This window comes from Marmota flaviventris, chromosome 17 (assembly GCF_047511675.1).
Source record: "Marmota flaviventris isolate mMarFla1 chromosome 17, mMarFla1.hap1, whole genome shotgun sequence".
Taxonomy (NCBI): domain Eukaryota; kingdom Metazoa; phylum Chordata; class Mammalia; order Rodentia; family Sciuridae; genus Marmota; species Marmota flaviventris.
In genome coordinates, this window is record NC_092514.1 from 63,690,467 (window position 1) to 63,714,230 (window position 23,764).

Genomic DNA, 23,764 nt, shown 5'->3' on the forward strand with positions numbered 1-23,764 from the left:
CCCGTCCCGCCACCCGGGGCTGAGCCTCAGCCCCTCCCTGGCCCGCGCCCCTGCCCGGGGCGGGTCAGGAACCTCGCCTCCGCCCCGCTCCGCTAGGCCAGGGCCACCCGGGACTTTGGAGCCGAGGAGGAAGCGCGGCGGGGCGGGGGGTGGGGGTGTGTCGGGAGGCGGCGGTGGCTGGGTTTTATAATCCGCAGGGCGTCCGCGGCGCGGGAGAAGGGGCAGCGCCGCACCGCGCATCGCGCCATGGGTGCCGCGTCGGGCCGAGTCGGGCCGCGGCCGCAGCTGCTGCTGTCACTGCTGTGGTTGCTGCTGCTGTCGCCGCCGCCCACCCTGGCGCTCGACCCCGAGCTGATGCCCGGCAACTTTTCCGCGGACGAGGCCGGTGCGCAGCTTTTCGCGAACAGCTACAACTCGAGCGCTGAGCAGGTGCTGTTCTGGAGCACCGCGGCCAGCTGGGCGTACGACACCAACATCACCGAGGAGAATGCGCGGCGCCAGGTGGGCGCCCGGGCCCGGGCGGGGGCGGGGCGGGGTTGCGGTGGCCAATCACAGGCCCGCGGCCGGGCAACGGGGGCGGAGAGCAGGCGCCAAGGGGACCCGAGTCCTCAGTCGTGGGGCGCCGAGCCGAACCTCCGCCAGTTGGCAGTACTCTCTCACGGTCTCCGCCCATCGGGCCCTGGAGCCTTAGCACCGGCTGGGCGTATGATCCCTGCCCAACACAATTGAATGGATGAGGTTGGCTCCTCCGAGGCCGAGTCCCCCCAGGTGGCAGCGCCCAGGTATTGGGGCTGGGGCAGCGGCAGCGGCAGTCATCACAGAAAATGTTCCGATCTGCTGTGGAGCCCCAGTTCTCTGATAGCTGCCTACCACCTCCAGACATTGTTTCTGTCACGGTCCTTCGTTATCTCTAGTCCCTCGCCCCGCCTTTCTTCTGGCCCCAATTTCTGCTCCATCGCTCCCCTGAAGTAGATTCCCCAGTTCCGGACCGGAGGTCCTGGGAGCGCGGCGGGCGGGGAAGACACTGGTTTCGCAAGCTTCAGTCTCCAAGAAGGGGTCTGTGCAGGGCAAGGCGTCTGGAAACCCCTGGTTTTCCCTTGCTTCTCTAGCATCACAGCCTCCCCTATATGGTCTCCATCTGAGCTGGGTCACCCTCCCTGCCTTCCTGGTGCCCGCAGGAGGAAGCAGCCCTGCTCAGCCAGGAGTTTACAGAGGTCTGGGGCCAGAAGGCCAAGGAGCTATATGATCCCATATGGAAGAACTTCAGTGACCTAATGCTGCACAGGATCATCGGAGCTGTGCGCATTCTGGGCCCTGCCAACCTGCCACTGACCAAGAAGCAGCAGGTGGGCTTGAGGGTGGAGGCCGAGCTTGAGTAGGTGTCTCAAGTACCCCACTGTGATGGTTATGGGGGCAGCCTGGCAGAAGAGAGGGACTCTGGGACCTGGCTATAGAGAAGCCCAGAAGAACAGAGGGGCTGCCCAAATTTAGAGATGGGGTGGAAAGTTAATCTATATTAAAGGATGTATTATGGAGTAGAAAGCCAAATTGAAGGGTTGTAGCTCTGGTAGAGCACTTGCTACAGGTTCCATCCCTGACACTACACACACACACACACACACACACACACACACACACACCCCACAGCCAAATCCATGTAAACAGTAAATTTCTCCCCAAGCCAGTTTGGTTGCAGAAACCCTAGAAAGGTTGAGGAGCACCAAGGCCAGAGGATGAGAAGGATTTGCTCTCACCACACGGTGGTGCTCAGCTGGCTCTCAGGACACTTGTTCCCCTTATGCATGCTGCCTCCACTGGTAGAGGCATGAATGAACTAGTGATCAAAAATGCCCTGTTATGCCACCTGAGTGACCTTGTTTGAGCACATCCCCTCTCCAGGTCACCGTTTCCTCCCAGCAAAGAGAGGAAGGAGTGTCTGTATTAACTCCAGGAACTGTTCATCACTAACATTTCCTCAACTCCAACTCCCCAGTACAACTCTCTGCTAAGCAACATGAGCAGGATCTACTCCACTGGCAAGGTCTGCTTCCCCAACAAGACTGCCACCTGCTGGTCCCTAGACCCAGGTACGACCCGACCCTGTCAATTCTGTTGGAGTTTCCTAGCCCTGCGACACACAGGACAGCGTGTTTATCAGTTAAACCCAAGGCACTGACCTCTGGTTGGGGCTGAATTGGGCAGATGCCCCCCCACCCCGCCCTACAACCCTGCTTCTCCTGGCAAACACTTCCAGAACCCCCAGCGCTATCCCCTCTTCCATGGGTTCCTTGTCCGCTCGTAACACCACTGGGTCTTCCTCCAGTCTGCCAGTTTTTCCTTTTCATGGGCCCTCTCACTTGCCAAGAGCCCTCCTCAGGCCTTCGTTCCCTCGTGGCTTCTCCTTGAGGTCAGCTACTCCATCCAATGAGACAAGAAGATTCTCTCAGAGTTTTGGCCTCTGAATGTCCTTTTGTGTCAACCACCTTAGATATCATTTCTCTGGCCACAGAGGTCCTGCCTGGATGCTTGGGTTTACATAACTCCTATCCTGGTCCCACCAAGCCCTTGCCTGCCCTTGGTTCGGGGAATATGGTAATGTTGAGGAAGCTGATGGGCAGGTCTGTTGCAGGCTGTTGCAGATTTGGACACAGAAGTCTCCTAACTGACCCTTCTCATCTGTGTCTCAGAGATCACCAACATCATGGCTTCCTCACGAAGCTATGCCAAGCTGCTGTTTGCCTGGGAGGGCTGGCATGACGCCGTGGGCATCCCGCTGAAACCCCTGTACCAGGACTTCACTGCCCTCAGCAACGAGGCCTACAGGCAGGATAGTGAGTCTGCCTCTCCCTGTCCAGGGACAGCAGTCCTTCTCAGCTTGCAAGGCACTCTCTTCTGCTGTCCCCATTGAGCCCCAGTTCCTGAGGAAGATTGAGAAGCTGGTATGATGATTCCAGAGCCGGCCCAAGGTGTCACAGCTGGCAGAGGTGGCGTGGCCACTGTGGTCAGCATTCCCTCCTTTGCTGCTGGCTTCCTTTCCTGCTGCCACTCCTGGCTCTGCTCCTAGCCCTGAGATGGCTCTGCTCCTAGCCCTAGCCCGGGCACTCCTCTTTGCCTCTTCACTGTCTGAGATCTATTTTTCTGGAGCATGGTGTAACCACTAGTTAGAAACTGTAGAGCAGCAACCCCAAGCCACCCTTTCCAGCTAGCTGTCAGGTGCAGGCCTGGGGGCGGGAGGCTGGCAAAGCTGAAGCAGGGAGGTGGGGGCCTGGGCCTGAGCTGCACCCTTCCCACCCTGCTAGACTTCTCAGACACGGGGGCCTACTGGCGCTCCTGGTACGACTCTCCCACCTTTGAGCAGAACCTGGAGCAACTCTACCACCAATTAGAGCCCCTGTACCTGAACCTCCATGCCTATGTCCGCCGTGCGCTGCACCGCATCTATGGAGACAGATACATTAACCTCAGAGGGCCCATCCCTGCTCACCTGCTGGGTAAGGACCTGGCCTTGCACACAAGTCCCAGGGAAGGAAACCTGAGCGGGAGGGATGCTCAGAAGAAAAATGGGTCATCCGAATGGTATCTCGTGTGGAGTGCTATACGTTCGTTTCCCCCATGCAGAATCCCATGTGGCTGGCTCAGCACCCCCACTGGGCAGGGATCCTCATTGACATTAGCATTTCTACTTTACAAATAGGGACACCAAGGCTTAGAGTCTGCAAGGGACTTGGTATTGTTACTAATAAAGGGAAGAACTAGGAGTCAAACCAAAGGCTCCAGGTCAGAGGAGGAGGTGTCCTAGTTCTAGTTCATGCCCAAGAAAGCAAACCAGGTGGCGTGGCCCCAGGAGTGGGAGGCAAGGACCACAGCACATTCAGAAAGGACACCAGGAGCATCACCTGGGCTCCTACTTGGCAGCAACCAGACCCAGGGAGCATGGAGCACACAGAGGAATGTGGGTGAGGCTGACATGTGAGATGCCTAGCCCTGAGCCAGGAAGCTTCCCTGGAGCCCCAGGATGCAGGTGCCAGAACCCAGGGTTCCACTCGGGGACAGGCATGGGCAAGTAGGTGCAGCTGAATAGGGGCCAAGTTGATCACTCTTTTCCTCCATCTAGGAGACATGTGGGCCCAGAGCTGGGAGAATATCTACGACGTGGTGGTACCTTTCCCAGACAAGCCCAGCCTTGATGTCACCAATACTATGGTGCAAAAGGTAAGCTCTGGAGTCAGGCCTTGGGAGGGAGCAATGACAGGGAGTCACAGACGGGGAGGGGGCAGAAGGGTCATGTGAGGGGACAGTGTCGGGTAGAGCCATCTCTTTCTTATACCAGCCAATAGCAAGCTGGGGCCTGTAGTCCATGGTGGCAGATATGAGCAGGAGTCTATTTTCAGTGATATGCTGTGCTCCGTAAGGCTGTGCTTGTGGGAAGGGAGATCACTGAATTTAGGTTCCTGTTGTGGGCAGGGTGGATTCCTGGCAGCCAGCCCCTGACCTGTCTCTGCACCCGCCACCAGGGTTGGAATGCTACGCACATGTTCCGGGTGGCCGAGCAGTTCTTCACCTCCCTGGGGCTTTCGCCCATGCCTCCCGAGTTCTGGGCAGAGTCTATGCTAGAGAAGCCATCTGACGGGCGTGAGGTGGTGTGCCACGCCTCGGCCTGGGACTTCTACAACAGGAAGGACTTCAGGTCCAGACATGAGAGAAAGAGCATGCTGGGACTCTGGGAAGGGGGCAGCTGGGGTGCAGGCCCACCTCCACCCTCCCCTGCACTGGCTGGGACTGGTCAGTTCCAGAGCTGTCAGGCATGTGAGCCTGTTAGGCCACTTTCCCAGGCAACTTTGACAAGCAGTCAACTCTGGACCTGGGAATGGAGGAGGAAGGTCTGATTGGTGGTGGGCCCGGGCAGGATTTGCTTGTTTCCAGTCACTTTTTCTTGCCCCAGGGCACTGCCCTCCTTGGCCCTGTCCCTCCTTGGCCCTGTCCCTCAGGTGCCAGCCTCCACAGTGCTCTGACCTCTGCCCTGTTCTTCACCTTCATCCTTCCCCTCTCCAAACCCCAGGATCAAGCAGTGCACACGGGTCACGATGGACCAGCTGTCCACGGTGCACCATGAAATGGGTCACGTGCAGTACTACCTACAGTACAAGGACCTGCCCGTCACCCTCCGTAGAGGTGCCAACCCTGGCTTCCACGAAGCCATTGGAGATGTGCTGGCGCTTTCAGTCTCCACTCCTGCACATCTGCACAAAATTGGCCTGCTGGACCATGTCACCAATGACACAGGTATAGGGGATTGGAGAGACCAGCCTAGCCCCTAATAAAACCCCATAGCAGAGCCTCACCGGCAACAACCGAGTGCCCTTCTTATTTCTGCCTCGTGGACCCAGGTCAGAGCCTCGAAGCCCACTCCCAGCTCAACACTCACCAAGAGTCCTCTTGCTAGCAGGGCCCCAGGTTTCTGGATTTACCTTCTCTGTACCTGCTCAGTCTTGCCTCCCTCTAGCTTCCCCCAGGCCCACCTTGCCTTAGCTGGGCTCCCTTCTCCCCCGACCTCTCCTGTGTCATGTCCCAACAGAAACTGACATCAATTACTTGCTAAAGATGGCACTGGAAAAAATTGCCTTCCTGCCCTTTGGCTACTTGGTGGACCAGTGGCGCTGGGGGGTCTTCAATGGGCGTACCCCCCCTTCTCGCTACAACTTTGACTGGTGGTACCTTCGGTGAGAAGAAGGATAGGAAGAGCCTGACCCCAGTCCCCTTCCCGCCCTCCCGCCTCCCTCAGTCTTCTCTCCTCCTGTCTAATGGTGTCTCAGTCCTCCCACCTCCTGTCTTCTCCCTTCCTGTCTAAAACTCCCTCCTCTGGGAAGTCTTCCCCACTCCTCAGAATGGGAAAGGGATGAGGGGAGCCTTTTCTGCAAACCCTCAGGCAGCCTGTGTGCAACCCCTGGTCCTAAGACCACTTCACCATCTCCTTCTAGAACCAAGTATCAGGGGATCTGTCCTCCAGTTGTCCGCAATGAAACCCACTTTGATGCTGGAGCTAAGTTTCATGTCCCAAATGTGACACCATACATCAGGTAAGCATGACCCTGTCCCTCCTCAACTCTGTCACTCCTTCACTCCCTGCTCCTTCTCCTGTGATCCTAGCTGCCCTGTCCCCAGGGCATGTCCTCTCATTCTTCTAGACGCCCAAGGTCCCAGGATTAGAATGGCCCTCACCCTCGCCCTGGGTTTTGTTCTCCCTTCCCTCCCCCCAGAACAGCCCCCAATCCAGCCTCTGCCCTGAAGGACTCTGGATGGTGCCTGGGCCAGGGGTCCCTACTCTGACCCCCCACATTTCCTCTAATGCCACCCCATGTCTATAGGTACTTTGTGAGCTTCATCCTGCAGTTCCAGTTCCATCAAGCCCTGTGCAAGGAGGCAGGCCACCAGGGCCCACTGCACCAATGTGACATCTACCAGTCCACCAAGGCGGGGGCGAAGCTCCGGTGTGTGGTGGGAAGGGTCAGGGCAAGTGGGAGGCTGAGGGGAGAAGCTTCAGAGGGTGTGTCTGCAAGCAACTGGCTGCCCAGGTCTTTCTCTTTCTCTCTCATCAAATATTTATTAAGTAGACCTTCAGTTGCCATGCGGAAAGGCAGATGTCCCCTGCTCCCCTCACAGAGACCCTAGGTACTGGAATATTATTGCCACTCTCTTGCAGCCAGTAGGAGGCAGGTGGGCATTTGGGGGGCTGTCGTGGACCCTGGCCTGCATTCCCTGTGCCCACGGTGCTCAATCTGCCTGACAGGTCGCTGCTGCAGGCAGGCTCCTCCAGGCCCTGGCAGACTGTCCTGGAGGACCTGGTGGGCTCAGCGGCCCTGGATGCTCAACCACTGCTCAACTACTTCCAGCCAGTCATCCAGTGGCTGCAAGAGCAGAACCAGCGGATGGGCGAGGTCCTGGGCTGGCCAGAATATCAGTGGCGCCCGCCATTGCCCGACAACTACCCAGAGGGCATCGGTAAAGCCCCGAGTGAGGGTGGGCTGGGGCTAAGGCGAGTCCTGGACTCTGGCTGTGGTCCAGGCCCCAGGCTCCTGGTCAGCTTCTTCTGGCTAAGTTCTGGTCCTGTTCTGGGGTGTTCTGTGTTATCAGCTCATCAGCAGGGCCCTGCAGTGGGGATGGGCATATCTTTTCTCTAGCATCCGAGAGAGGGTGTGCCCAGGCCTGAGGGCTCCAGGAGGCAAGCTGGCCAGGCACACTGCTCTATGAGGTCACACTGCAGACTCCACTCTTATTGGCCAGGGGTGGTGGCTGCAAAGCTCTGCTCTCCTGCTGCCATGGGCCAAGGTTGGGCTGCTCCAGGACTGCCCAACCTCCTCTTCTTGCTGCTCTGCTGTGGGCACTTCCTGCTGGCCCCCAGCCAGGCAGCCACCCACCAAACGACAATCAACTGGGGGGCAACCAGCCAGGCAACAATCAGAAGTGAGACAGCAACCATCCAGGCAACAACCAGAAGCACAGACGAGCTGAGGACCACCAGCCAAACAACTCAGAGCCCAAGTGGGACCCCCAGGAGAGGGGCAGGGCTGGTGGGGGGCGATGAGGAGGCAGGGGCAGCAGGGCAGGGGCTCAGGTAAAACTGCACCCTGGACAGGGGAAGGGGAGGCTTGTCTGTTTCCTTCCGCTGTGTCCCACAGACCTGGTGTCAGATGAAGCTGAGGCTAACAGGTTCGTGGAGGAGTATGACCGGGCATCTCAGGTCGTGTGGAACGAGTATGCTGAGGCCAATTGGAACTACAACACCAACATCACCACAGAGAACAGCAAAGTGCTGGTAGGAGCCACATGCCCCCACTTGTGCACGAGCCCAGACACACAGACACATTCACACTTCACACAGCTACACTCAAGGCACGCACAGCACAGGGCTGCCAGAATCTGTTTAAAATCCTTCAAAATGATATGCAGTTTCAGATTTGACAGGCATGTCCTCAACACCTGAACAAAACTTCTTCACTAACAGCAGGGTCGGGTAACAGAGACTGTCATCAGTCATACATAAATAAGCAATGCCAGAGTCCCTTTTTAAGAGAGTGAATGCCCGTTTGCCACCACCCCAAGGGCTCACTCTCCACCACCGTTGTTCCTGCCTTCGAGCCACCAGCCTTGGTCTCTGACCACAGAGAACTAGCATTGCTTGGGGTGCCAGCCAGGTTCTTGGCACACGGCATCTGTCGTCTCATCCATTACTCATCAGCCTTGCAATATTGGTGACCTTCTTCCTATTTCATAGGTGGGACCCTGAGGCTCAGGGAGGTCACAGAGCTAATAGCAAGCTGCCTTCATCCGAATGGCCTTTAAGACTCCTGCTGGGCCTCCCTTCTCCACCCCTGCCAGGACTCCTCTTGCTCAACTGTAGATGTCGTTTGAGGGGCACATACTGCATCCAGGATGTTGTCAGACAGCCCAGATTGAGGAGGGTCTTTACAGGCCAAGGAAGCAGCTTGGTCCATCCTCTTGCCCCACTCCCCATAGTGCCTCTTGCCCAGAGTTTGTTTACTCCAAGGCTCCAGAGCCTTCTGACATCTCCCCTCTGCCCTCAGCTGCAAAAGAACCTGCTGGTGGCCAACCACACCCTGAAGTACGGCACCTGGGCCAAGCGTTTTGATGTGAACAACTTCCAGAATGCCAGCACCAAGCGGATCATAAAGAAGGTTCAGGACCTGGACCGGGCAGCGCTGCCCATGAAGGAGCTGGAGGAGGTGTGTGACTGTGGGCATGGGGTGGAGGCTCCCAGGGGAGTGAGCCCAGCCCAGGGTCTAGCCTTCCCACTGATTTTTCCTCCTTAATTTGTCAAGCTGTGACACTGTGTGTCCAGAGGCACCAAGTCCAGAGGCCTTTGGGGAACACTCTCCTCAGCACCCCGTGACCCATGGTGCCTGGCACCAGAGCAAAGGAGTCCCCCCTCACTGTCCCTCTTCTTGCCTCTGCAGTACAACAAGATCCTGCTGGACATGGAGACCATTTACAGTGTGGCTACCGTGTGCCACACCAATGGCACTTGCCTGCAGCTGGAGCCTGGTGAGAGCACCACAGGGAGGATGAGAGAGAGACAAGGGCCTGGGTTGGCATGGGGTTGGGTGCTGCCAGGTGAAGGGGAAGTCAGGATTGAACTCACTTCCTGCTGTCCACCAGGGGGGTTTCTCGGCCCTGCTTAGAACCAGCACCTGCTTCAACCTTTGCCCTAATTCCCTGCCCCTCTGCCCCCTGCCTAAGACTCTCCTGAATCCTTTCCTCTCTCCCTCCACCCCTCAGAGCATCAGGGTCTCCAATTTGTGTTTGGGGGCTTGGACTCCCAATAGGGAGGAGAGTCATGGCACTCCATGACACTGTCCCTGGGTGATCCTACCTGTGTCGTGTCCCTACCTTCTCTGACATTCTTGGGCCCCTCCCCCCAGCACTTGTCTGATAAGGAAACTGAGGCTGGAGCAAATGAGTCACAGTCATACAATCGCTAGAAGCCCCAGACTAGGACCTGGCCTCCAGGTCCTGGCCTTCCTGTCACCCCTTCTCCACCACTTCACGCGGCACAGGCGGAGACTGGCTCAGCAGCCCCTTCTTCCTCTCTCCTACCACCTGGTCCCTTGAAATGGCTCACTGTGGACCCACAGGTGCCTGTGCAGATTCCCCGTGGGCTCCCTCCCCACCCTCCCTTTCTAGGGTTGGGGAGCTAGAAACATAAACATTCCTCATGAGGAATCTCCACCCAGAAATGGTTTCTTCCTGGCCCCAGCCCAGCTCCCATGTTAAAACAATGACGAATACAAAGGGAAATGGAAAATAAACAGGAGAGAGAAACAGTTTTCCCAGGACAGGGTTTGACCTACAGGTGGTAGATGTGGGTACACACGCAAAGCAGGGGGCGGGTATGCGCCTGTGCGTGTGCACTTATGGAGAAGAGTGTTCAAAGGAGTGTGGCACCCCCCCACAAGGCAGCTCCTTGATCCAGACCTGGGCTATCAGGTCACCGACACAGTAAAAATAAGAAGCCCATGAAGGCCACATCTCCAGTTCACATCTCCAGTGAGCAGAAGTGAAATTTTCAAAATATGCCTTTTTTCAAACAAAGCTAATGGAATTTATTTTCTCTGTGACAAGTGGATATCATATAGCATGTTCCAAATTAGGGAGAGAGAGCACAAGTCCAGCAGTGTAGGTTCAGGGAGCAGCAAATGCCTTCAGCCTCCGATCTCAGACCAGGGCCAGAAGGAAGGTGTCCATCTGGAGCTTCAGGACTGATGCCCCAATCTGATGTCACACCCTCACCCATACTCCATGTTATACAATCAGGAAGGCTGCTCGCTTAGTGACACAAACCCAAGGCGTCCACTTTGGGGACACTTGGACAGTTCTTTGCACTTTGAATATCTTCATGGTTACTCTTATAAAGTCCAATCCAGTATTAATTTGTGAAGGGTGCCCTGTGGACCCTCTGGGGGACAGAGATGAGGAGGCACAGTACCTCCTCAGAGGCCACATGCTCCTGTCCTATTTCCACTCCCCTGGAGGGCCACTTCTGCATGAGGAGCTGTGGCCCTGGAGTCTGGTGCCTTTGGTTTGTGCCTCAGTCAAGCCACTTCCCGGCAGGGGGACCTGGGCCCATCACCAAACTGCTTGTGTGGAAGGAGGGACGGACAAAGCCATCCCTCGCAGGGTCGTTGAAACGCATAGGTGCCCGAGCACACAGCCCAGGTGGACACCGTGTGAACTCCTGGTGATCAGCTCTCATTCTCTCCCTGCTTTCAATAGACTTGCTGTCTGAACAGTCACTTCCACAGGATCTCACTGGTTTTATTCTAAAATTCTATGACCAAGTTTATCTTATAAGCAGACGAGAGGTGAGCCAAGGGCAGAGGGCTTAAGTCACTCAAACCCTTCTACCCTAGAATTGACAAATGTGATGGCCACGTCCCGGAACTATGAAGAACTGCTGTGGGCATGGAAGAGCTGGCGGGACAAGGTGGGGAGAACCCTCCTCCCTCTCTTCCCAAAGTACGTGCAACTCACCAACAAGGCCGCGCAGCTCAACGGTGAGTTCCTCTGGCCAGAGCAGCAGGCCCTCTGGTCCCCAAGAGAAGAGACTGTAAGCCCGGGGAAAGGTGGGCCCTGGAGGTGGCAGGGAGGAGCTGGTGTGGGAAAGCCTGGCCTTGTCCCCTGTGCAGGTTACCTGGATGCAGGGGACTCATGGAGATCTATGTATGAGACGCCATCACTGGAGCAAGACCTGGAGCGGCTCTACCAGGAGCTGCAGCCGCTGTACCTGAACCTGCACGCCTACGTGCGCCGCGCCCTGCACCGCCACTACGGGGCCGAGCACATCAACCTGGAGGGCCCCATTCCTGCCCACCTGCTGGGTAAGGCCACAGGTCCAGCCTCAAGAGGGGGGAGATGGGCAACATAGGAGGGTTTGGGGGCATGGCTGGTCCAAGGGCAGAGAGCAGACCAGGGGAGTGACAAGACTTGCACCTTGGGGAGGGAAGCTGGTCAAGGCTGGAGTGAAGTGGGGACTTGGGGGAACTCCCTGGTTGCAACTGGGTGCTAAATTGGTGGGTGTGTGGGGAAGGGAATGGAACCCCAGCCTGGTGCTTGTCAGGCAAGCGCCTCTACCATGGAGCTTCTCCTCCAGCCCTTTTGATGCCACAGTTGCTACACACCCTTGTTGTGCAAGTCTCTGTGGATGGGACAAGTTCATGACCTTGTTAGGGGCAGACCACATCTCCTATCATGCCTCATGGCAGCAAGATCCAGGGAGCGGGCTGGGGCTGTAGCTCAGTGGCAGAACCCTTGCCTAGCATGTCTGAGGCACTGGGTTCCATCCTTAACACCACATAAAAAATATACATATATATAAATAAAATAAAAGCGTGCTGTCCGTCTACAACTATATATTTAAAAAAAATTTTTTTTAAAAAGATCCAGGGAGAGAGGAAGGGCTGGAAGCAGGATTGGAGAGGCCCCACACACATGAGCAGAGCCTTAAAGATGAGAGGTTTGGGCAGATGGAAAATAGGGTGGGAGGTCAGACACGGGATCTGAACCAAGAGAATTAGAGCCGAGAAGAATCCTGAGAATGTAGAACCACCTCAACTTTCAGACCTTCAGTTTTCAAGGTTTACAAACTCAATGTGCCCCAAACATAGGAAGGAAGCCGTGGGAGACAAAAAGGGAGGGCCTGGAGAGAGGTAGAGGCTGCCAGTTTTCTGTTCCCTTTGGGTCACTGGGGACAAGCCTATGTTGTTACGAGTGGAAATGCCAGAAAAGGCCATAGACCACTTAGAAGTCATAAGGGAGACCCCCGAAGGTGGTCCAGCGCTCTAGTTCCCATTCAGCCCAGAGACTCATGTAGCTCAAGGGACAGCACTCCTTGTTAACCTCTCTGGTGAGTGGATATAAGCTCAATGACTCAGAAACACAGACCCTAGGAGGGAAATCAGTATGCCCAAGGTGGCCAGGGGCCTGGCAGACCTGGGGCTTGGAGCTCAGCTCCCCTGCACCCCCCAATCAGCAAAGTCACCAGGTGCCAGTGCACTCACATTCTCTCCCCTCCACCACTCACTCACTCTCTCCCTTGGCTGGGAAGACTCCTGCCTCCGCATCTATTTTTGCAACTTCCGCTCATTCTGAATTGCTTCTTTTTCTCCAATCCTGGAGCACGGAGCACTTTTCTTACCCTAAGCTCAGAGGTGTTAGCCTCTCCCAAATGAGACAGCTGGGTTTTGCCAGAGTTACTGACAGGCGCCCTGCATAAACTGACCTCAGGAGATTAAAAAGGGACCCAGCAGGGTAGCTGGTCCACAGTGTGGCCTATCAGCCTTTAAATCAAGCCCCAACACTTAGAAGCTGTGGAGCCCGCCCCCCCAAGCTGGTTACTTAACTCTCCAGCCCCAGTTTCCTCTGCAGTGCAATAAAAATCATAACAGTACCTGGGTGCAGGCAGGATTACAAATCAGTCCACACAATGTGCTTGGTACGATGGTCAGAAAGTGGTGGCCGTGTGGGCATAGATGTCCGGGGACCCATAGCTCTCTGATTTGTAGGTTCACTGTTCCTGAATGGTCAAGACACCTTGAGGGGCTGGGGGTGTAGCTCAGTGGTAGAGCACTTGCCTTGCATGCATTAGGCACTGGGTTCAATCCTCAGCACCACATAAAAATAAATAAATAAACATTATCTTAATAGTCTGTGTCAATCTACAACTAAAAAAAAAAAAAAAGACACCTTGATACCCTGATGACCATCAAGGTCCTCACCTGTAACCAGTAAAGACCTTGTGGACTGGAGATGAGATTGGAGATGATGTATGCCAAATGCCCAGCACAATTGCAAACAGTGGGTGCTCAAGAATGGCTTCTATAATTGGATAATTGGCAGTACTGGGATCTGGTTCTTTCTTCCTGCAGGATGGTGTGGAGCCTAAAATCTCACATCTGTTTCCTCTCTCTACCATCTTTTCCTGCCTGCCTCCAGGGAACATGTGGGCTCAGACCTGGTCCAACATCTATGAGTTGGTAGCTCCCTTCCCATCAGCCCCCAAGATGGACGCCACAGAGGCCATGATAGAGCAGGTATGCACAGCCAGGGCTCTCCTGCTCCATGGGCTGCCCTGGGGCAGAGGGGAGGGAGGCCCCTGGCCAGGAAGGGAGAAAGCCTCGGATTCAGGAGTCTCCTCCAGCTTGGTGCTCCCCCAGCACTACCTGCCCTGGCACACCCTCTTCCCAGAGCCCCCAGTTTGGACAGAAGTCCCTCTGCTTTGCAGGGCTGGACACCTAGAAGGATGTTTAAGGAGGCCGACAATTTCTTCACCTCCCTGGGACTGCTGCCTGTGCCCCCCGAGTTCTGGAACAAGTCAATGCTGGAGAAACCAGCCGACGGACGGGAGGTCGTCTGCCATGCCTCGGCCTGGGACTTCTACAATGGCAAGGACTTCAGGTCTGTCCAGCTGGATCTGGGGCAGGGGGGTTACCCTGAATCCAGGAATAAGGAGATGAACCAAATCAAGGCTGCACGGCCATTCCCTTATCTGAAGTGAGAAAGAGGGACAGGGACAGTTTGGGAATGAATTTAGGACCAAGGGTCAAGACAGGGTGGGCCTGGCTCCAGCTCAGCCTGGCAGGTAAACTCCATCCCCCAGATGAGGATCTTCTCAAGTACTGGCCAACTCTGTCAGCACGGCCAGTTGGGAGTGCTTAAGGTCCCAGTTCTGAGGGTTAGCCCTGTGTGAGCCACCCCACTTCCCTTGCTCCAGGGTGGCCCCGATGACACACAGCTGGCCCTCCCACTGGGAGCAGAGGTGGCATGCAGGGAGAAAGACACATGGGGACACACAGACCCTCTCTTACCACTGACAGACCAGACGCTGCCTTTAACAGGATGGGGTCTTAGTTACCCGCTGCTGCAAAACAAACCGCCCCAAAACCTAGTGGTATAAAACAACTGGTTGATTCTGCTTAATATTTTATGGGCCATAAATTCAGGAAATTCACAGCAGAAATGGCTTGTCCCTACTCCACAGTGATGGAAACCTCCATTGGGTACTTTTTTTTTTTCTTTTTGTGCTGTGGATGGAACCCAGGGCCTTGCACATGCTAGGCAAGCGCTCTACCACTGAGATACAGCCCAAACCCAGGTGGGGTAATTTTAATGGCTGGGATAGTTCATCTGAGGCCTTCTGCCCAGACCTAGATTCTGGCTGTAGTCTGAGATCCTCAGAACTTCCCCATGTGGCATGTGTAGGGCAGAAGGTTCAGCGCACGCGCACATGTCAGGTGCCTGGTTGGGATGGCTAAACGGCAGGGGCTGGTCAGGCATCTCTGTCCTGGCTGGTTTGAGTTCCCTCCAAGTGTGGCAGTCTCGGGTAGGCAAACCTGGAGGCTGGCATCCCCCTGCACAAAAGTAGAAGCAACCAGGACCCATAAAGGCTAAGTCCAAACTGGCAGAGAGTCGCCTCTGGCATGTTTTATTGGCTAAAGCAAGTCCCAAGCACAGCCCCAACTCAAGAGAAGGGAACAAAGACCCTACTCCTTGGTAGAAGTGGCAAAGATCATCTTCTCCAGCTGATGAAGTGTCCCTTGTGAGAGGAGTAGACATAGAGTCTAGAAGCAAACCATCCAGGGCTCACTGGGCTGCTGGCCGTGGGCCCTTTAGAGGCTTAAGAACTGCGGTAGACAGAGTGGAGGAGGCGAGAGCTCTTGTGGGAAATCCTTTAAGAGAGGCAGTCAGAGGAGAAGTAGACAGCCCCAACCTCACTGTAACCCGAGTTCTGGGGAACTCCTGCCCCCTCCTCTGATGAGCAAGATGGAAAAGTAAGATGAGCCTGAAATGAAAGACTCTTGTTAGAGCTAAGAAAGAAGTTTCTGCAGCTGAAATTGGCTCATCAAAGAGAACAAGGGAGTGTCTACAGAAGGAGCTGGAACCTTCTAGCTTGGACAGCTCTATAACCGTCCTTCAGTGCTGGCCATAAGAATTCTTTAAGTGAACTGGGTGCTGGCGTTGGGTTGTAGGAGACGAAGAATAACCCAGGCACTGGTGTGTCCTTCAGGAAGCCCCAGTCTTGGGAGATGAACATGAGTACATGGGAAGCCATAGGACACACATTCTAGAAAGTATACAACGGAGAGTCTCACTGCCTCTAGAGCAAAGACCTTGTACCATCAGAAAGCAGCAGACAGCGTGGGCTGGAGTTATTCAGGAAGGTTGGAGGCAGAGGAATGGCTGGAATGACTTTACTTAGGGACTTCCTGCCCTCAGATTGCCCTCCTCTCAGGCTTTCTTGACTTCCGACACATCGTGCTGTGCTCCCTGCACACGGCAGTGACAGCTCTGCTCTGTGTGCAGCCCGCACTGCAGTCCCTTTGCCTCAGGGCTTCTCACCGTCCCTGTTCCGACACCCTCCCTCTCCACCCCTGTGTGTTCCCAGGATCAAGCAGTGCACCACTGTGAACATGGAGGACCTGGTGGTGGCCCACCACGAAATGGGCCACATCCAATATTTCATGCAGTACAAGGACTTGCCTCTGGCTTTCCGGGAGGGCGCCAACCCTGGCTTTCATGAGGCCATTGGGGACGTGCTGGCCCTCTCAGTGTCTACCCCCAAGCACCTGCACACCATCCACCTGCTGAACAGTGAGGACAACAGCTACGGTAAGAGAGAAACCGACGATCCCAGTGGGCTCAGGGCCAAGAAGGGGCAGTGAAGGCCGGAGGTGGGAAGGAGCACTTGGCGGCCTGAGGGTAGAAGGACCAGGATAAAGCAATGGGGAAGAGGGGAGCACCAGGAGGGGACGAGCGAGAGGATGGAACACACTGACCACCCCAAGGACAGGACTCAGGGCCCAAAGAGGTATGGCGCCCCTGCTCCCCTCCGCCCACCATGCCCATCAGGGCCAAGTTGCTAGGCCCTGACAGGCCCTGAGGCTGGACTCCCTTCCCTTGGCAGAGAACGACATCAACTTTCTGATGAAGATGGCACTGGACAAGGTAGCCTTTATCCCCTTCAGCTACCTCATTGACCAGTGGCGCTGGAGGGTATTTGATGGAAGCATCACCAAGGAAAACTACAACCAGGAGTGGTGGAGCCTCAGGTCTCGGATACTCCAGCGGGCTGTGGGCCGGAGGGGTCTCTGTGGCATCTGTGTCTGCCTGTGTATGTGCAGATGTGCCAATGGGATGTGTGTGCACGAGCACAATGGGGGTCACAGAGGGTGGTTGTGCACAGAGGCACAGAATGCAGGAGCACAGGAAAGAGGTAGCCCCAGGTACAGAGACCGTCCTTCAAGTCAAAAATGCCGGCCTCTCCCCCACCTTGGTTCTGCCCACTCTTTCTTTCCAACATATCTTCCCCTTTCACAGGCTGAAGTACCAGGGGCTCTGCCCCCCAGTGCCCAGATCTCAAGGTGACTTTGACCCAGGGGCCAAGTTCCATGTTCCTGCCAGTGTACCTTATATCAGGTAACAGGGGAGGGGAAGAGGACACACCACAGGAGCTGAACATATTGCCACTGGTACATTCTGAGTTGACCTGAAAGATCCTTCTATACGTTAAAACTCAGGGTCAGAGACCCAGGTCACTTGGGAGGCAGGGCTGTCAGGGCTGTGATACAGTCGAGGTCTTGGGGTCAAAGCTTATATCCATGACTTGTTTCCTTGAGTGACTTCCTCAGTCTCCGAGCCTCCACGTGTTCACCGTGAATCCCATTTCACAGGACAGCCGCAAGGGCTCACTTCTGAGTGTACTTTCCATTACACAGCTGGTGGCCATGGTCCACCATTGTTAGATGCTCTTAAGTGGACTGCGTCAGTCTGTGAGTCACGCATCCAGAGCATGAAGGTGCCCAGTGGAGCCCCTTTCCGTCCACGTGCTACAGGAGGGCACTCACTGAAAGTGAGGAAGGATGGGTGTGGACTTTGGAGCCTTCCTGGGAGGTTGAGGACTGGGGAGACCTCAGGGTGTAGTTCCAGGTCTCCTTGGGCCAAGTGGCCCAGGTCACCAGAAAGTCAAGACCCCAAGGGCATAGAGGGCATCCTGGAAGGTCTGTGACCACCTCTCATCCTTGCCTCCTGTGGTCTCTGGAAGCCCAGTGAGGGCAGGCCCTGCCCACCTTTCCACCCTGGCACCATACCCAGGTATGTCTGTCTCCCAGAGCCCAGGAAGGGAGAGAGCACCTCACCTGCTCAGACGCACCAGAGGGCAGCAGAGGACAGGAGCAAGGAGACACATCACTGGGACACATCAGACAGGCCTGACCTGACAGTGCCCCAGGGATGACCGTTGGGGAGGGGCCTCCCCCTGCCTACTAGAGTCATTTCTGGTGTTCCACATTGGTGCTCACCCTCACCCCAAGGTCAGCCATGTCATGGTCAGTTTCCCAGATTAACATGGACAATTAACCCAGCAGGAGTGGGCAAAGGAGACTTGGCTGCTCTCAAGAAACACATTTCACATTCTGGCCAGCAGCCTGAGCAAAACACTCTGAGGAAATGCAAGGAAGGCGAGTGGCACATGGTTTGTGCCCAGCATTCAAAGGGCAAGGACTCACTGCTGGTCATGACATTTAAAACCTCTCTAGACTCGGCAAGTTTTCTCTGGCCTTGACCGGCAAACTTCTACCAGGGAATCCCGCTGCTTGGATCAGACCAATCAGGCTGGCTTACCGGACTCACCTGTCCTAGGGGAACCCTGTGACCCATTCAGCCTCTGCTTGCGTACACCCCAGGAAGGGAGACCTAACTGCCTCGAAAGCAGCCTCCCAAGTCTCGAAAGGGCTCTTCCCGGAGCCTTCTCCCCTGAGGCTGTCCCGGGAGCCCCTTGGAGTAGGCATAGGGGAGGGGGAAGGTGCCCTAGACGCATGTTGGGAAGGGGCTCAGACAATTCAGAAGGTGAGTATAGGCTCCTCCTGACATCCCGACTGCATCCTGTTCTGCTGGGTCCCGTGTCACAACTGTCACAGGGAGAGAGAGCGGGGGCCTCAGTGGCGCAGGCACCCTGGCTCACGCTGTGCCTCCCTGGCTCTGCTTCCCTCCACTCCAGGTACTTCGTCAGCTTCATCATCCAGTTCCAGTTCCACGAGGCACTGTGTCAGGCGGCGGGCCACCAGGGGCCCCTGCACAAGTGTGACATCTACAAGTCCAAGGAGGCGGGGAAGCGATTGGCGTGAGTGTCCTCTGGCTCTCCTTGGATGGTTTCCATGCTCTGGGCTGCTCTCCTCTGCCTTGAGGAGTCCACTGGGTCTATTGTGGGGCACCTGCCATTTTGTTCTTGAGCTGGACACTCCCAGCTGGAGCCATCACACCCTTGACTTGCCACCTGCAGTGGGGAACTGGAGCCCTAGGCCTGCCCAGGCCCACCCTCCCTCCCCTGCCCGAGACCTGCCTAGGCTCCCCCCCACACCGCCAGCCTAGGAGGGTGGGAGAGGGATGTGGATGGAGAAGGATATCAGACTGGGGCAAGAGGGGCTGGATCCTTCTGACTCAGGTTCCCTCTCTGGTATCTCTCCCAGGGAGACCATGAAGCTGGGTTTCAGTAAGCCATGGCCAGAAGCTATGAAGTTGCTCACAGGCCAGTCCAACATGTCGGCCGCCGCCATGATGAGCTACTTCAAGCCACTGATGGACTGGCTCCTCACAGAGAACGGGCGGCATGGGGAGAAGCTGGGCTGGCCGCAGTACAACTGGACACCGAACTCCGGTACCACCACCCACCCCACTTGCAGCCCCAGGCCCCACCCCCAGAGGCTCCCACAGGGCTGAGCCCCTCCCCAGTCCAGGCAAGCTCGAACCTGACCTCAGAGTAAGGACAGGGAAGCCAGAGCACGTGGCCCCCGCCTGCCCGGTGCCCTGCCCACCTCCTTGTCTCCTTGCTTCCTCGCCCAGCTCGCTCAGAAGGCATCCTCTCAGACACCGGCCGCGTCAACTTCCTGGGCATGAACCTGGAGCCACAGCAGGCTCGTGTGGGCCAGTGGGTGCTGCTCTTCTTGGGTGTCGCCCTGTTGGTGGCCACCGTGGGTCTCACCCAGCGGCTCTTCAGCATCCGCCACCACAGCCTCCACCGGCCCCACCGCGGGCCCCAGTTCGGCTCTGAGGTAGAGCTCAGGCACTCCTGAGATCACCAGGCAGGGCTGAGCCAGCCGGGGAGTGTCTCAGGAGAGACTTGGGGACATGGTGGGTGGGCTGAGGACACACCCCAGCCTGCCTTCCACCTCCTCCCCCCTCTATCTGCCTCCTCTCTGTCCTCCAGAACACCAGCCACCCCAGCACACCCCCGTTCTCCAGGCACCCAGCCATCTAAGGTGGACCTGCTCCCCAGTCTTTCTGTGAATTCAATTAAAAGTCCTGCCCTCCCCATCTGAGTCTGTGTCCCTCATGGGGAAGACAGGGATAGAGACAGACCACTCTCGTGTCTTTTGATTGTCTAGTAGGTCCCTTTCCTGGGTTGCTTCTTCCGTTGTCCACCAAGACCCCCTGAGAATCCCCAGAGCTCTGGTCCCAGCACTCCCCAGCCACCCCCCTCCCTTCCCACCAGCCATGGCAGCCAGCCAATGTCCTGACAGACAGGGGACACTCACCTTGGAAGACTCTGGGAAGCACAGGGGGAACAGACCCTCTGGGCTTCCAGCCTCATGTCCATACAGGGGGCCTTTCCCTGCTCAGTGCTGCTCCCTGCCCTAGTGGTTCCCATGGATGACCAGGTTCTCTAGAAGGAAGGCTCCTGGCTCCTGGGGGGCCAGTACCCGAGATGGGCCTGATTCACTGAGGATGCAGAACAGCCCAGCGGTCACCATGGGCTCCTGCCTATTCCAGCTCTGTGTCCACTTTTGAGAGTGGACAGCCTTGGTTCCCAGACAGCTGCTCAGGCATTGCCAAGATGGGGAGGGTCCCGTAAACGCCTGGAGGGCAGTGGTGGTGGCCATGCAGGGGTTCACTGCCCGCGGCCCGATGCTCATCCTCCCAGCCCACAGGCCCTCACCCTGAGCAGTCCCGCTGGAGGCCTCTGTGAATTTGGGAATGTCAATTTGAGGGACACTTTTATAACTTTTATCTACATGTTTGTGTAGAAAATTTGGAAGACTAAAGAAAATAAAAGCCCTTTATAGCAACATCAAGAAATGAGCAGTCTTGACGTTCTGGTGTCTGTCTTTCCAGTCCCTTTCTTCTCCACAAATATTTGAAATCGGGGTCACACTGTATTGACACTTTGTATACTTTTTTTTTTTTAAATTAATATAACTAGATCAGCTTTTCAGATATCAAAACACCAAACTAGAACTTGGCCAAATGGAAGTTGGTCAGGTTTTTTGAGCCAAGAGTTTCCATGGCCAGTCTGATTTCTGTTGATATCTTGACCCAAGCAGGGTTTGCCTCCAATTCCTGTGTCTCAATGACCTTGGTCTACAGCTTTTGCTCCCCAGTCCCCAGGGTCGTGTGTGTGTGTGTGTGTGTGTGTGTGTGTGTGTGACAGGCTTGGTTGTGCAGGCCTCTTCCGTGGGGCAGGATGTGGAGTTGAGGCATTCTGAATCTGCAGGAGGGTGGAAGTTTACAATTCAGGAGGACAATGGAATTTATAAACATGCCCTCTAAATAGTTCCAAGTCTTCTACCATCAAAATCTGCTTTAGTTACTCCCCCCCACCCTACACCCTCCCTTCTCAGCCTAGATTTTTAAAGCTCTTTGTCTGCCAGGCAAAACTCATTGTCACATAACCCCCTTTCCTATTTTTATGAGCTACAAAGTTTTTTGGTTTTTTTTTTTTTTTTTTTTCCTTTTTGCTGCCTGTCAGAGCTTGTGGGTGGTGCAAAGTCACCAGCGTTTAACACCCAAGGTCCAAGTTGCAGACAGAGGGCAAAGAGCCTTAAACCATGGAGGGTTGGCCTGACCAGCCCTAGCCACTGGAGGTTTTGAAACATTACAATTGTTCAAACTCCTGGTTTGTGCCTCCTGTTTGGGGTGGTAAATGGGGAGAGGCCGGGTCCATCTGGAAGGTGGCAGAGGAAGAAGAGATGGTAATAGCAGAAAGAGGGCCAGTCAAGGCCATTCTTCAATGACCTTATCTCTGTGCAGGCCAAACTTCCTCCAGCTGCCCACCCCACCCTACCCTGGCTTTCATATGGCAAATCAAGGGGCTTTACACTAGGCCTGAGAGCAGTCCCACCTAGGCACCCCCTACCCAGGGGACCTTGAGCAGTTTATAGTTTCTGCGTCTGCATTTCCACACTGCTGAAGTGGTCCTTCTGAATCCTTCCTGGTTGCTGGGAAGAGTAAATGGCATGATGTAGGAGGTCCTGGGGGCAGGGTTTCCTCTCTAAACCGAGGGCTTGGGGCCCTGGTCCGGAGAGTTCACACCTGCCTCATGCTCCCAACAACCCCAAGCCCCAGGCTGAGAAAGAGCTGCCAGCCTGGCCGAGATCAGAGGCTCCTGAGAGACACCGAAAGAGGAGCAGAGCTGAAGGGTGACAGCGCCCCATGGAAAACTCGTCATCGTTGCCTCCCCGCCTCCTTCACCGTCTCCAGTTCTGGAACAATCCACTGTCATCTCTAAATGCTCCTCCTGCTCTGGTTCTCCAGCCTCTGGGGAGGTGGGGGCTCCCGTCTGATCTGCGGTGGCTGTCTTCTGCGTCTTCTGCTGTTTTTCTTACCTGCAAGCCCCAGGGGTTCCCCAGGCTCTGTCTCTCCAGACCCCGATTCTCCTCCTCAGCCTCCTGCTTGACCTCTGTGCTCAGTTCAGAATCCTCCTCACAGGAGGTTTTGTGCTTTCACAAAAGCTTAGTTTGGCTTCAAAGATCCTGCTTAACTCCTTTAAAGACCTGTGTCTTAACTTATGATGAAATACAAATAGCATAAAAATTAACCATTTTAGTCATTTTTTGTGGGGAGCTGGGGATTTAGCTCAGTGGTAAAGGAGTTGCCTAGCATGTCCAAGGCCTGGGTTTGATCCCTAGTGTCTCTCTCTCTCTCTCTCTCTCTCTCTCTCTCTCTCTCTCTCTGAACTACACCTCAGTCTCATTTGAACCTTTTTTGGGGGGGACAGGGGAACTAAGGATTGAACCCAGAAGCACCTAACCACTGAGTCACATCCCTGGCCCTTTTTATATTTTATTAGAGACAGGGTCTCACTAAGTTGCTTAGGGCCTCTCTAGATTGTTGAGCCTGTCTTTGAACTTTCGATCCTCCTACCTCAGTCTCCTGAGCCTCTGGAATTACAGGCATGTGCCAACATGCCCAGCTATTTAAAAAATGTTTAAAGTATAAAATTCAATGGTATCAAGTACATTCACATTATTACATAGCCACCGTCCATTTCCAGAATCTTGTGTGTGTGTGTGTGTGTGTGTGTGAGAGTGTGAGTGTGTGTGTGAGTGTGTCAGTGGTACTGAGGATTGAACCCAGGGGTGCCTTACCACTAAGTCACATCTCCAGCCCTTTTTATTTTTTATTTTGAGACAGCGTCTTGCTGAGGCTGGCCTCAAACTTGCAATCCTCCTGCCTCAGCCTCTGGAATCACTGGGATTATAGGAATGCACCACTGTGCCTGGCTCCAGAATTTTTTAAACTTCCCAAACTGAAACTCTGTCCCATTCAACAGTAACTCTCCATTGTCCTCTGCTCCAGCCCCTAGTAACCACGGTTCTAATTTCCGTCTCTATGAATTTGACTCTTTTAGATACCTCATGTAAGTGGAATCACACAAACTTTATCCTTTGAGGTCTGGCTTATTTCACTCAGCATGTTTTTTTTTTTTTTTTTAAATGTTTTAATTTGTTCTAATTAGTTATACAGGGCAGTAGAATGCATTTTGACACATTGTGCACAAATGGAACACAACTTCTCATTCCTCTGGCTGTACATGCAGCAGAGTGACTCCAGCAGTGTAATAATACATGTATATAGGGTAATAATGTCTGTCTCATTCCACGATCCTTCCCATCCCCACACCCCCACCCTCCCCTCACTCCCCTCTGCACAATGCAAAGTTCCTTCATTCTTCCCTACCCACCCCCACATGTTTTTTTTATTTGTTCTTTTTAGTTATACATGACAGTAGAATGTATTTTGACACATCATACATACACGGAGTATAACTTCCCATTCTTGTGGTTGTACGTGCTGTGGAGTCACATTGGTTGTGTATTCATATATGAACATAGAGGTTTTGTCCACTCATTCTACTTTCTCATTCCCTTCCCCCAAGACCCTCCCATCCAGTCCCATGAATCTTCCTCCCACCCTCTGCTCC

The 23,764-nt window shown here is 55.0% G+C and overlaps 1 protein-coding gene across 2 annotated transcripts; it reads left to right on the forward strand.

The window, feature by feature from the left end:
- The first annotated feature begins 228 nt into the window (after nucleotides 1-228).
- On the forward strand, nucleotides 229-20,614 carry Ace (angiotensin I converting enzyme). Of its 2 annotated transcripts, XM_027946275.2 has the most exons (25): nucleotides 229-501; nucleotides 1,179-1,346; nucleotides 1,994-2,087; nucleotides 2,688-2,831; nucleotides 3,300-3,491; nucleotides 4,115-4,212; nucleotides 4,515-4,687; nucleotides 5,060-5,283; nucleotides 5,576-5,720; nucleotides 5,979-6,077; nucleotides 6,366-6,488; nucleotides 6,788-6,999; nucleotides 7,677-7,813; nucleotides 8,583-8,741; nucleotides 8,973-9,060; nucleotides 10,926-11,069; nucleotides 11,202-11,393; nucleotides 13,507-13,604; nucleotides 13,796-13,968; nucleotides 15,956-16,179; nucleotides 16,475-16,619; nucleotides 16,888-16,986; nucleotides 18,566-18,688; nucleotides 19,035-19,222; nucleotides 19,408-20,614. In XM_027946275.2, the coding sequence occupies exons 1-25, from the start codon at nucleotides 247-249 to the stop codon at nucleotides 19,635-19,637; spliced, it is 3,927 nt and encodes a 1,308-aa protein (XP_027802076.2). In that variant the 5' UTR covers nucleotides 229-246; the 3' UTR covers nucleotides 19,638-20,614. The 2 variants fall into 2 exon arrangements, with proteins under 2 accessions (XP_027802076.2, XP_071459423.1); XM_071603322.1 differs by lacking the exons at nucleotides 229-501; nucleotides 1,179-1,346; nucleotides 1,994-2,087; ... (7 more) ...; nucleotides 6,366-6,488; nucleotides 6,788-6,999 and adding an exon at nucleotides 7,029-7,539.
- Nucleotides 20,615-23,764: the final 3,150 nt, after the last annotated feature.

Excerpts from the sequence above, each read along its gene's own strand:
- Ace (XM_027946275.2), top strand. The coding sequence starts at position 247 with ATGGGTGCCGCGTCGGGCCGAGTCGGGCCGCGGCCGCAGCTGCTGCTG. Across the intron at positions 13,605-13,795 it reads CAGAGGCCATGATAGAGCAG|GGCTGGACACCTAGAAGGAT; the intron begins GTATGCACAGCC and ends TCTGCTTTGCAG. Across the intron at positions 16,987-18,565 it reads GCCAGTGTACCTTATATCAG|GTACTTCGTCAGCTTCATCA; the intron begins GTAACAGGGGAG and ends CCTCCACTCCAG.